This window comes from Myiozetetes cayanensis, unplaced genomic scaffold, assembly GCF_022539395.1.
Source record: "Myiozetetes cayanensis isolate MyiCay16 unplaced genomic scaffold, myiCay2020 scf3, whole genome shotgun sequence".
In the NCBI taxonomy this organism is placed as follows: Eukaryota; Metazoa; Chordata; class Aves; order Passeriformes; family Tyrannidae; genus Myiozetetes; species Myiozetetes cayanensis.
In genome coordinates this window covers 71,015,972-71,029,438 of record NW_026087521.1, presented here as the reverse complement: position 1 = coordinate 71,029,438, position 13,467 = coordinate 71,015,972, and the positions used below count along the sequence as shown (strand labels likewise).

The 13,467-nt window shown below is 42.3% G+C and overlaps 1 protein-coding gene across 2 annotated transcripts in view; it reads left to right on the top strand.

The window, feature by feature from the left end:
- Window positions 1-13,467, top strand: part of LRP6 (LDL receptor related protein 6) — a 79,384-nt gene that overhangs the window by 45,791 nt on the left and 20,126 nt on the right. For both annotated transcript variants that reach the window (XM_050323912.1, XM_050323911.1), the window contains exons 8-12: window positions 3,670-3,886; window positions 5,192-5,481; window positions 7,474-7,700; window positions 9,176-9,360; window positions 10,814-11,140. In XM_050323912.1, the coding sequence (XP_050179869.1) occupies window positions 3,670-3,886; window positions 5,192-5,481; window positions 7,474-7,700; window positions 9,176-9,360; window positions 10,814-11,140 (1,246 nt within the window). The remainder of the gene's footprint in view (window positions 1-3,669; window positions 3,887-5,191; window positions 5,482-7,473; window positions 7,701-9,175; window positions 9,361-10,813; window positions 11,141-13,467) is intronic.

Sequence of the window (13,467 nt, the reverse complement as noted above, 5' to 3'; positions counted from 1 at the left end):
TACTGCAATGAAGAGATGACTTCCTATTTAATATCTAATATCTAATTAAATCTAATTTAATATCTAATTCCATAACATTTTAGAGTTGTGGGGAAATGCTGTTAACAGTAAGTTAATGACACTGACAGAATAATTCCCTCAAACTGAGTTGAAAGTTTCAGTTGCCCAGTCAAAGAGAGAATAGTTGATCAGGACTCTTGTTAGAGTGGAAGACTAATAAAACTGGAAATTTAGATGTGTTAATCATATGAAACTACTGCATTCATAACAGTAAAATCATTCCAGTCTGGTTTGTTTACGTTGCTTAAGGAAGCAAGTTGAAAATGTATCATTCTCAAACCCAGCTTGTAAAAATGCTAATGTGATGATTAGAAGGCATTCTAGCTGTCTTTTAGAGTTACTTTTAAGAGAGATGCTGCCCCAGTTTTCTTTTTTTTTTTCCTTAACCAAATAAATTTAATGAGTGTGGTGTTGGCTTTCACTCTTCTGGTTAAGTAAGATTCGTGTATATTTAGATGGACAATGAACAGTCATATCCCTGATTAGCAGTGCCATGAACTGAGTCATTATTCCTTTCATCAAACAGCATGTGTAAGTATTTACCATTGGATAATCAGGGCTGAAGGAACTAAGCCTACCCTGTGAGGATTCCTAAATTATTTCAGGTATAATGCAAGCCTTGCTCAGTATCTTTTCCAACTGTATATCAGAATATCAGGCTATTTGTATTGAATTCAGCATTTCACAGCTGTTCTACAGTAATACTTCTGTGCAGTCATCTTAAGCAGAGCAGTGTTTATGATCAAACCTGTGAGAAATTCACCTTTTTACCTCTGTTTTCGGTTTGTATCTATTCCTATGGTGCATGTAAAACTTGAAATTTCGCAGAGCTGGTGCAGTGATGGCAGAGGTATTTGAGTAGCTGAGGCCCCTGTACATTAAGTTAGGTGTTCTGACCTCTCTGAGGATCACTGAGCTGGTGCCAGTAAAGATGCTGAAGTTCAGGAACCAAGAGCAGCTAAGGTATCTGTTATGTGTCCAGAACTTGGCTGTTGATTTTAAAAATCAGGGCTGAGGTTCCAGTTACTATTAATTTATTATAAGATATTTGTATCTGAAATTAGATGAGTTTATGGATTTTACTCAATGAAGTTCTGGGAACATCTTCTAGCATAGCTGGGGACTTGCAGTAATTTCGTTTTTCGAAGACAGTGTTCCCAGGTGTTGTTTATAAATTTTCATCGTCTATTGACTTCCTTTGCTCCCATCATTCTGAGAAAGAACTCAATGCTTGTTGTTATTTCATTGTTCCTGCTGATCATTAAGTACAGCATCTTAAAAATGTGACTACATTTTCAGCAGTAATTAATTTACTTTGAATAAACTGTATTTTCTTGAGGCCATAGGTTTTCATTCATTATTACTCTAGGATGAAAAAAACCCTTATTCTACAGGCAGGATATCTGGTATTTTTTCTGAGACCATTTAATTTTTGGGCTTTGTTTTATCATGACTTTCATGGGACTATTTGCTCTTTCAGTCGAGGTGGTGTTTATGGTTGCACCACATCTGTTTCCTCTAGCAGCCTCTATTCCCAGTGTGGTTTGTAGTATTGGAATGGCCTCAGAATGTGAATCTCACACCACATTGTGGTTAAAAGCAGCATAAACCTCTGGAGTCACTGCCTCAGAGCAGCTGAAGGTTTCTTGGTTGTGGGATTCTGGGTAGGCTTAACTGTGATGAGCTGACCCATGGGGAACTGGACATGGGGTAGGAATGCATAAAGGAGTATTGGCTGGGACTTGATTGTTGGCTGAATTTCAGTGTACGAGAAGGTGATGCTGAAATTCTTTGAAACTGGTTCATTAGTGATTGTTTCTTTTTTACTTTGTTTCTGTGTATGTATCATCCCTACATCCCTTGCCACTTTTCCTTCTGCCTTAACACCAGACTGCTTGATTCTGGAGCCTGTGGATGAACTGTCATCCATACTCAAATCACCTAAAATGCAGTCAAAGTAAATGCAGACAATATGGTGCCATGGGAAAAAAAATTAAAAATCAATATACACATATGAGAATATTTATATTTATATATATATAAAATATGGTGGTACCTGGCTGGTAGTGGGCAGATGTTTATATTAAGTAAGATTGCACAGGTAAAGTTGCAGTGAGAGCAACTGCAAGGTATGTGTAGGTACTTTCAGATAGGTGCATGTTTTGTGTAGCTGACATAAAGGTGTCTTTCAAAACAGCTTGCATGAGTCAATGCAAAAATTCATTAAAAGCAGATAATTAATCCTTAAGTCCTCCCTTCTCTTTTCCTGACTTTCCTCAGGATAGGGGGGAGCTTACTTGAACAGTTCTTGTTTTAATGTTTGCCAAAGAAAGTTCATCTCACATCCCACACCTTCTCTTTGCCAGGAGTTAAGCACTCCCTTAAATAGAGGATTTTCTTTCTTTTATAAGTACAAGGCAAAAAAAAAAAAGTAATTTTTAAAGTTACTTCTTTGTGATGGTGATGTTTTATTGCTTATTACTTTGTGGTTTTAGTTGATTCACTTCACAACATCCTTCCATTCTGTGCATCTTTTTAGTCTGCTTAGCAAGCACTAATTACCATGCATTAATTAGTTGCAAACAAATGGCTTGTCTCTGTAGTCTAAAGGGGAGGGGGAAACAAGTAATCACAGACAAGTCATCTGTTTTTGAGATACAAATGCATTTGTGGAAGCATACTGTATACACTGCTACACTGAAGGTTTTTGGGAAGCCAATCCCATGAAGTAATTATGAGCAGAATAATTTTTAAGCTTCTTTTAAAACACATGACTCTTCATTCATGTCACTATGGTACTTTTTGTAGTAATACTTGGCATTCGTAAAGTACTCGATCACTTGAAGATGCAAACATATGTTAATTAATCCTTTCAGTGCCTCTTTGGGGAAGTTAGGTATTACTCCTTTTTAGCAGTAGAGAAAAACGACACAGTAAATTCAAGTGTCTTGATCAAAGGCAAGCAATTATTTACAGATTATTACTGTTCCTTGTAGTAAAAAAAAAAATCATGTACTTAATTTTGAAGAATGTAAGACTGGTTTCTTATTCAGACTTGGGAATATAAATATACTCTGTAGATTGTCTTGGCTGTTTGACTCCCAGTATTTATGTGGGGCCTCCTCTTATTGCTCTCTATAACCTGGGCAGAGCTCACTTGGGAGGGACTGTGGAATACAAAAAGCTGAGCCAGAATTCCTTGACCGTTGTAGGCTTCTCTTCATTCCTGTAAAACAGTGTCTCCCATTTAAAACTAACCCAAAACTCGTGTCAGAAAGGAAAAAGAGGCGTAACAGGTGTAAATACTGCTACATAATAATAGTTCCTAAAGCAAATGTAAGGAGTATTGTGTCATAATTTCATATTGTGATCTGCTTATGAGACTAGCCTTATAAATGAGGGATCCTCCATGGCTTTTAGAGTAAGTGCCTGTTAAGAAAGTCTCTTTTATTTTATTAGGATGCTGTATAACATTGATAGCATTATAATGGATAGGAAATTATTTCCTAATTTGAGATCTAAGTGTGGATCAGCTATTTTATTAATCTGACAAATAGTGGCGGATTTATTCTATATGCCTAATAAGTTTGTGTTTGCATATGTTCATAGGTCATGAACACTGATGGAAGTGGTAGAAAAGTTCTGGTGGAGGACAAGCTGCCTCATATATTTGGATTCACGTTGTTGGGAGATTACATTTACTGGACAGACTGGCAGAGACGCAGCATCGAGCGCGTGCACAAGCGCACGGCGGAGAGAGAGATCATCATCGACCAGCTGCCGGACCTGATGGGCCTCAAAGCTACCAATGTGCGCCAAATAATCGGTGAGTTAGGCTCCTAAGGAGGCCAGTGAAAAGGAAATAGGACATGTCAGCAGTGCTGCTCTGCAGATTTGTTAGGAATGGACAGAATGCAGTTCCATGGCATGATAAGTACCAGCAACAGTTTGATGGGACGGGTTAGGTCTTGTGTGAGGTGCTTCAGTTCTCTAACTGGGAAGAATATCAAGCTGGAGAACAACCAGGCACACCCCAAAACTGGTAATTTTCTGCTTCTTAGGGAATTGGAACAGCCCTGGATCCAGTAAGGGGAAAAGAAGGATCATGGAAAGTGGAACTTCTTTCTGTAACAGCTAGCTGTTTATGAACCTGCAACTGTAGCAGCTTTTCATCTTGCAGTCTGAGCATGTGCTCCCAGTATGCAAAAGCTGAGAATGAGCCAGTTTGAGTCTGTTAAGTAATTTTCACATTAACACTAGAAAATCATCTTAAAAAATAATTAGAAGTACTTCCTGTCCTGTAGTGTCTGTGGTGTAAAAAAAGGAGGATCTAGCTTTAAACTGGCTATCACAGGCTATTCAGACACTGATAGCAGTGTAACTGTAGCATCACAGAACTCATCACCTTACCTGAATATTGTGCTGTGTGGATCAGGCTTGCAGCTTCTTGCTGCCACATGTGGATTGTACTTCAGGAAATTAGTCAAATGCAGTTGAGCTGTATCTTTACATGACTGCTGCCACATTATCAGGATGCCCCGAGGTCTGTGTGCTTTAATTGCAGCCCTCTTTCCAACTGTCTGGCTGATTGAACTCACTGAGTGCCAAGCATCTCTCAGTAGGCCAGTTCCAGCATGTGCAGGTACACAAGTGAGCATTGCAAAGAGCTGCTTCACTTCCATCCTAGAGAGATGAGACCATTGAATGGATGTGAAAACAGAGCTGCAAATTTTTCACCTCTAGGAATGCACCTGGGCTGTTGGAATGTACCTGGACCAGTGTACTGTGAAAAGCAGCAGAACATACACTTGCTTGCTTACTTACCATGCTTCAGTGCTTGTGCTGTGAACTGGAATTCTCAGTAGCTGTAAGAGTCCAGATCCTTTCCCCTGATGCTGAGTTTGTTTCACGGGGTAAGGAAAACAAGCCCTGGCTTTCTAGCCAAGTAGAGTAACATCTGTCCAAAGCATTACAGGAAATGAACAAAAATCAGTTTGTTCAGAGAACACAAGGAGAAAAACTGTATGTTTAGTTAAAGACTCCTGGTGTTGTTGATGCACGTGAGGACTAGCTTCACCTTTCCCCTGGAGTCAGGTTGCAGTGGTTGCCTTTGCTCTTGCTGCGTGCTCAGGTACCAACCCCTGTGCGGAGGAGAACGGCGGCTGCAGCCACCTGTGCCTGTACAGACCGCAGGGCCCTCGCTGCGCCTGCCCCATCGGCCTGGAGCTCATCAGCGACATGAAGACCTGCATCGTCCCCGAGGCCTTCCTGCTGTTCTCCCGGAGAGCGGACATCAGGCGGATCTCCTTGGAAACCAACAACAACAACGTTGCTATTCCGCTCACCGGAGTCAAGGAGGCTTCCGCCCTGGATTTTGACGTGACGGACAATCGCATTTACTGGACTGACATTTCACTGAAGGTAGGGATTTATTCCATACTGGCCATTCAGCTATTACAGACTTCTTGAGATACTTTAGAAGGGACTGACAAATGCAGGTCACAAAATCCAAGGGATATGTAAAAGAGCATTTTCTGTCTAAGAATGGCATGCATTCTCTCCTAGAATTCGTTTGTGTTGGGTTTGCACAGTAAGGTTTTGGTAGTGAGGGGGCTACAGGGTTGGCTGCTGTGAAAAGCTGCCAGAAGTTTCCCCGTGTCCAACAGAGCCAATGCCAGCCAGCTCCAGGACATGCCTGCCCCTTGCCAAGGCTGAACCCTCTCAGCAACGGTGGCAGAGCCTCTGGGGTTAAAGTATTTAAGGGGAAAAAGTTGCTACACAACAGCAATTGCAGCTGGAGAGAGGAGTAAGAACATGAGAGAGAAGCAGCTCTGCAGGCACCAAGGTGAGTGAGGAGGTGCTTCAGGCACCGGAGCAGAGATTGCCCCTGCAGCCCGTGGTGCATCCTGCAGTGAGGCAGCTGTGCCCCTGCAGCCCGATGGAGGTCCATGAGGATGCAGAGATCCACCTGCAGCACGTGGAGGACCCAGTGCCAGAACAGATGGCTGCCTGAAGGGGGCTGTGATCCCACGGGAGACCCATGCTGGAGCAGACTCCTGGCAGGGACCTGCAGACCTTTGAGAGAGGAGCCGAGACTGGAGCAGTTTTGCTGGCAGGACTTGTGACCCTGGGTTTCTTTGCTACCTCCATGCTTTGTTGGGTGCTTTATTTTGGTTGTATGCTACCCTTTAAACTTTTGCCAAGAGCTCTTATTTTTTCTAAAGTTTACTGGTAAAAGTACTGCCTGAGAAAATGTGCGAAGCTTCTTCTCTTTTGTACTCTCTCTTAAGGTGTTAAAAGAACTGAAGGCTCTTCTAATAATCCAGAGAGCAGATATTGATAGAGCCTTGTATATTTTTAAACTAAAACTCGCTTGCTTTTAGTTTTTAATGACTTTTTCTGCAATTGAGTTGAGCCCTGTGCCAACAATAACTTACGGACGTTTGCAAGTAAAGAATCATCGAAGCTAAAAACGCAGAGTTTAAATGACTTTGCAAGAGGTGACTTGGCTGAGCTCTTAGGCACTGGTACTCCTTTGAGCTGTGTCAGGGGTACAGATGAAGACTGAGGTATAAACTTCCCTGCTGTGTAATGTCACAAGCTGGCATAATTATCAGGCAGTGTTCAAATGGGGAAGTAAACAAAAAAAACCATCAGAGTTTTTGTTAACTTCTGGTGGGTTGTGAGTGAGGAGTGTATGCAGATAGGAATATTAAGGACATAGAAAGGTGGCCCATGTTTGCCAAAAGAATTTTGTACCATCCCAACATTAGTCCTTTACTTCCAACTGCCTAGGCTCTAATATATTTTTAAAATATAATTCTGGCCGTATCTGCTATCATAGGCTGATCCTGATGGCAAAGAGTTAAAAAAAAAAATCCTTTGAATAAAAAAAGTCCAAGAAGCAGTTCTGCTTAGTGAAATTAAATTTAACCATCAGTACTGAGGCACTTACTCTACTGAGCTCATTGGGAGTTTGGTTCTTTTCGTGTGTTTGCTGTTCTGTCCTAAACTTTTTCATCAGGTGCATTAAATGGTGTTCCATGCTATAACACTGATGCTTTTATACAGCCCTGGGAGAGCCCAAATATTTCCCCCTCGAAGTTGGCACTGTGCTATGAAGGTCACTTTGGCATGTAGACTGCTTAATTCAACCAGACTAGTTATGCCATTGATTTCCCCCGTGAGATGCCATTGTAATTGACACAGAAAACATCCGTGGAGCACAGTAAATCATCATTTCTGAATGGCAGCATTGTTTGCTTTGCAAATAAGTAGCGTGCTGTAAGATCCTCTTTCCTAGGAGATACCTGAAATCTGAAAGTGTTTTAAAATGCAACAAAAGAAAACAACCAGCCCAGTGACAGACTGGTAACATTTCTAATTTGCCCGTGTGTCTTTGTGTCCCCGCAGACCATCAGCAGAGCGTTCATGAACGGCAGCGCGCTGGAGCACGTGGTGGAGTTTGGGCTGGATTACCCGGAGGGCATGGCTGTGGATTGGCTGGGGAAGAACCTGTACTGGGCTGACACTGGGACAAACCGGATAGAAGTGTCCAAGCTGGATGGGCAGCATCGCCAGGTGCTGGTGTGGAAAGATCTAGACAGCCCCCGGGCATTGGCATTGGACCCTGCTGAGGGGTAACTTGCTGATTTAATTTCATGTTTATGACCAGTGAAAAGCAGCATTGTAGTGCTTACTCTGGGGCATGTTAGTGAGGCACTGTGTGGGGATAAGAATTTTTAAAAAAACCCCAAACAAACGAAAAAAATTCAGAACAACCCCCTCCCCAATAAAAAGGGATTTATATTTAGGTTTTAAGTTAACCACAGAATCAAAGTAGTTTTAGGTTTGTGGAATTTGTTAATTAGAAAAGGACTGTAGTATTGGAATGAATATATTTATCATTTTTAAAATTAGGATTCTTTTTATCACAAGTTAGAGTCCATAAAGGTATTAAAGGATTTAATGTGAGAGTGGGGAAGGGAAGGTTATAGTCTGAGAATAAGGAAGGTGTTTGTCTCTTCAGATTAGGGATCCTTTTTAGTTGGCATGGACAAGGGAAGCGGGGATAGAGGAGGAGAGGAAACAATTATATCCACCTATCCCCAAAATTAAAGACTTCCTGAGGAGAAACTTCTCAGTTGGATTCAAGTGCATTGCAAAAAGCAGAAGTAGGGCAATAAGCAGAGAGAGGAAGGAAGGAGCAGGGCAAGGCAAGGTAAACTATTCACCTTCTGAAACAGCTCTTCTACCATGAAATGCTCATTTGACATTAACTAATCACTGCAAAAGCTTTTTGAGGTTATATAGTGTCTATTCTTTAGACTCCCCCTTGATCATCAGTTTTTGAAGCAACTTTTCTCACTGTGCAGTTGGTTGGAACTGAGAGACTTCACAGGTGTTTGTTACTAGAGGTATTAAAAAGCAGAAGGGTGTAAACACTGCATGTGAGCTGCATTCCACTTGTTTGTAGAAGGATATCAGCTTTACATTTTGGAAGAAGTGACTAACTAGTCATCAAGTATACAGCTTACTCTACTGTACAGTGCCTAAAGAAAATGTAAATATGTACAAGTCTGTCCTGGCAGACGAGGCGTAAACGGGCATGTGAGTGTGTAATAGTTTGTACTTTTGTTCTAAATGCCATACAATTTTGGGTTATTCTGCTCTTGGCTGATGTGTAACACACTTGTCACACGGCTGATTGGCTTAGTTGTGTGGAGATGAGCAGTGGCATCTATTAACAAAAGTACCCTGGATACCTGCCTTTTTGTGTTCCTTCGACAGACAGCTGACTAGAAACAGAAGATAAGTGCCATGGAAAAATATCCTGCTAAATAACTGGGTGTAAATGAAGGTGCCCAACTGCCACCTTTTTGTACATGGATTAGTTACTAGTGAAGTACTGAAGTACAGAACTTGCAGGTGAAAACCCAGGTCCAAGCAGTAAAAATACTGTTGGAAGCATTTTGAGGAAACTTGAGTCACTTCCTTGCTTGCATTTTGAAAAAACCCATTTCTTGGTCTTGCTGAGGATTTTCGTTTTGTTTCTCCCCCTGAGTTCTCTTGGGTGAAATGTGAATTCTTTCCTCCCTTCTGTTCTTCCAATCAGGTTCATGTACTGGACCGAGTGGGGTGGCAAGCCAAAGATCGACAGAGCTGCGATGGACGGCACCGAGCGGACCACTCTGGTGCCAAACGTGGGCCGTGCCAACGGCCTGACCATCGATTACGCCAAACGACGCCTGTACTGGACCGACCTCGACACCAACCTGATAGAATCCTCCAACATGCTGGGTGAGCCTCAGAGCCTTGCGAGGCACCACGAGGATGCAGCTGCTTCTTCCGTGTGTTCCTCGTGGCAAATCGTTGCTTAAATAACGCAAAGACGCACAAAAAACCTTCTGAACTTGCGAGGCTTTAACATTTGCTTCTGTAATCCCTGTTCATGTAACCCAACATTTAGCAATTTTCTTGTAGGTGACAGAGTTGCTCGGAACGTTAAAATTATACAAGCTGTACGTATTTCCAGTTATATGTGGGGCAAAGCTGTCAGCCTTCGGTGTTTTGGAGGGTCTTGTTTTGCTACTCTGAAGAGCAACTGACAAATACATGACAAAGGCAGAGAGAAAGCCAAGATGACAACAGCTTATTCAGTATTTTTCACAATGTAATTTAATGCAGTTTGGTTTTAAATCTTTATTGGTATCCCCAGGCATTTTTCCCCCCCCATTATTCTGCATGCTAAGGACCTTTTCCTGGCTAGTACTTGTCAGCAGGGGAGTTGTCTTGTACTGGGCTGTTTTGTGATGATTTTTATAAACTGGTCAGTGCAGCTAAATGGAGGTGGAATATTTTATTCTTTCCCTGTCCCAGGGTACTGTATTGAGGACCCAGGCTCTCTCAGATTTGCACAGTATCTTTTTTTAATTTCTCCTTACCCATAGGAGTGGACTGCCTTGTTGTGTGCCAAACTATTCAGATCAGCATTAACACTAGCCAATATTTAAGGATAAAGGAGTTAGTGTGCTTTAAACAGTATGCCTGCAACAGTGGAACGGAGATAGAAAAAGCTCAAAACAGGAAAATGCAATATGGGAACTATGTGTGATATGAAAGCTTCTCTTCTTCTTACTTACTTTGGTGTGCTGTGGAGGCTGGCTCTGTGGTCCCTTGTGTAATGTGGACGTAGACATGGCATTTGAGTTTCCTTTGCCCTGTGCCCGTGGCTGGTGACGGCAGAGGAGGGGCCGTGCACCCTTGACTTCTCTGTGCAAAGAGGGAATGACTTCTTGCTTCATCATCTCCCATTCATTTTGTGTGACCAGACAGCAGGAGGTGCTGTGGGAATGAAGTGATTGATATAACATGGTATAAATAAATTCCCCCCCACCATGCCCTGCACCTTAAGGTCTCTTAACATTTCTACAATGTACACAATTAACTGTTTCCTGTCCTGGCTTTCTGATTGCTCATTCCTGTTGTGACATTGCAGAGACAAGATAGTTTAATCTCATGCATTTAATTTGTCTCATCATGCAACGGAGAATTTCATTAAGCTTATAACAGTTTTAATTTTGTAAGCAGTGGGCAGAGACCCAAATGTGGTGCAAGAGATGCAGTGTCAGGATCCTGCGTCAAGTTGAGAGGGACCCCGTCTGTTTTGGGGAGGAGGGAAAGGACAGAATCTTTCTTTTCAGTTTGTCCACATATAACTCTGCTTTTTCTCTCTGTTCCTTCTTGGAACCAGGCCTCGACCGTGAGATCATAGCTGATGACCTGCCTCACCCCTTCGGCTTGACTCAGTACCAGGACTACATTTACTGGACAGACTGGAGCCGGCGCAGCATCGAGCGGGCCAACAAGACCAGTGGCCAGAACCGAACCATCATCCAGGGGCACTTGGATTACGTGATGGACATCTTGGTCTTCCATTCCTCCAGGCAGGCGGGCTGGAACGAGTGTGCCTCGAGCAACGGCCACTGCTCTCACCTGTGCTTGGCAGTGCCTGTTGGGGGCTTTGTCTGTGGCTGCCCAGCTCACTATTCCCTCAACTCTGACAACAGGACCTGCAGTGGTAAGCCATAATGAATGAAAAATGAAATGGAGAAGCACATGTGTTTAATAACAGATGCAAGTGTTATACTTATTATCTATTTAAACAGGAAGGCTAAAAATGCTTTTGGTTTTGTATGTCTGTCATACCCTCCTCAAGTGATTGCTTGCTTGTTTGTTTATCTGCTAATTTATTTCAAGTCTTGTCTGACATAAAGGATATGGGATAGTTTGGTGGGGATTATGGATGTTGTGCAGGCTTTAGGAGGTCAGGATTTAATTCTGTGGTTGCAGTGTTTTCTGACTGATGAGATGCTGAGGTGGGCTGCTGTCACACCTCAAAGTGTTCCTTCCTCAGAGAAGTTGAGTTCGGCTCCACGGCCTCCCCAGCAGTCTGATTTCTGATCTCAGTGCAGCCAAGCCCCTTTTTTTTAATTGTTGTGCAGAATTTGAACCACAAGGCCCCTCAGGCTGCGTGTAATTAGTTTCTAACCAAATAATTTATCCATCTCTCAATAGCGGGCTGCCAGCGAAGCTGTCATAATTTTGGCAACCACGCTGGGTGGCTGATTTCCACTGGTGTCATTCAGATTAGTCAGTGGGTGAAGAGATTCATGGTACAGAGAGACAGATTGTATCTTGTCCACATTATGCGTGAGTAGAGAGCTCCAGCTGTTGTTTTAAAGCCAAAAGCAGGACAGATCGTCCCACGAATGCCACCTCATGGCATTTTTTGAAAACCATGCTTTTCAAAGAACTCTGCTTCCCCACACCCCCCCATGCATCCTGTACTTCTCCTTTGCCTTTTGATTGCAGTGGTAATGACAATGGCATGACAGCCAGATTCTTGCACTCCTGACATTCTCACACAGGCATGCGAGTTAAAGGCATGGCTGGCACCTCTCTGGTGATGACTGGGATTTTGGAGGTGGAGGAATTTGACTTCCAGCAGAGAATAAGTAGCAAGATGATCAAAGGTCGTGTTTGCTTGTGAAAGTGCTCTTGGAAACAAAGGAAGGAGTAAAATATAGGAAAATAGACATTGGGAGCAAATAGAACCATTTCCCCACGGTGCAGTTCTAGGCTCTTTGGAGACAACACTTGGAGGGAAAGTACAGGTTTTCCAGAAAGCAGAAGTGCCTTGCAATTAGGCCTGATTGTTCTAGGATGTTTAGGATGTTAGGTCTGTGTTTTAGTTACCAAGGAAACTCCTCTCTGCCTTTTTTTTTCCCAGCAGTCAGAATAGATGTTCAAAGCGGATTCTAAAATAACAAAGCAAGGTGATGATGTTCTCTAGGAGACTTTTGCTTCCTCCCCTTCCCCAGGTGCTGCCTTACCTGTTTTACAGGCTTGTAAATAAGTGCAAAACTGCTAAACTCTGAACTCCTACTGCTAAACTCTCTCCAGGCTTGTGCTGTAAGAGAATTGATTGTACAAACTTCAGGGAGGCTTCAAACTGCATTTCTGGCTACTGGTTCTTGTGACATCTTGCACAGCAGTGGCTGCAGGTGAAGAAGAACCCTTCTCAAAAAGAACCCTCTGAAAGGGAAAATGCTTTAACCATCTCCTCTGATTTCTGACCCAGTTATCTAATGGAGAGAGAATTTTTTTTTCAACAATGCATTAAGTGCTTTGTGCTCTTACTGTAATGTACAGCTGGTAAACTACAGCAAAATGGCATTTCCAAGGAAAAAAACATCTGTCCAGAAAATTTTTGCTGGGCATGTGGAGCAGAGTATAAGATTTTTATTTTTTTTTGGTTATTATTCCCAGATAAGCACCTAGAAATAATAAAGATACATAGATTTGAGAAGAGCAAATACATTTTTCTCCAAAAACACAGCCTCACACACAGTTAAGAGATTTTCCTGCGAATTAGTTTTTGTTTCATTCCAGTGCAGGCAAAAAGAAGGTTTGTGGGAACAGGACTGAACCACTGTCAATCTCTTTTTCCATGAAACCTCTAAATAAAGGAACCAGTGCTGGCTTTTTCTCGCCTTCCTCTGCAAGTAGAAGTGTATCTGGCAGAGGGTTCAACTTCCTAAGGCTCCTTTAGAAAGAAAATGGACAGTTCTTTGAGAGGCACGATTGACCATTCTTCTTTGAGGTGATTTTGACAGGAGTCTTCACATTCATTAGTCTGCCCACTTATAAAATTTACCTTTGCCTGTCACATACATGTACAGACATTTATAGTAGAAAGAGAGCATTTGGAAGGCTTTCCAAATTCATTGGAGGTCAGGATTTTTATGTGTTATTTTGGGGGTTTGCTTGTTTCTGGCAAAGGAAGAGGGAGAAGGGGAATGAAATAACAGGTCCTGTTACTGGTTATGTATAATTGTTGTCATT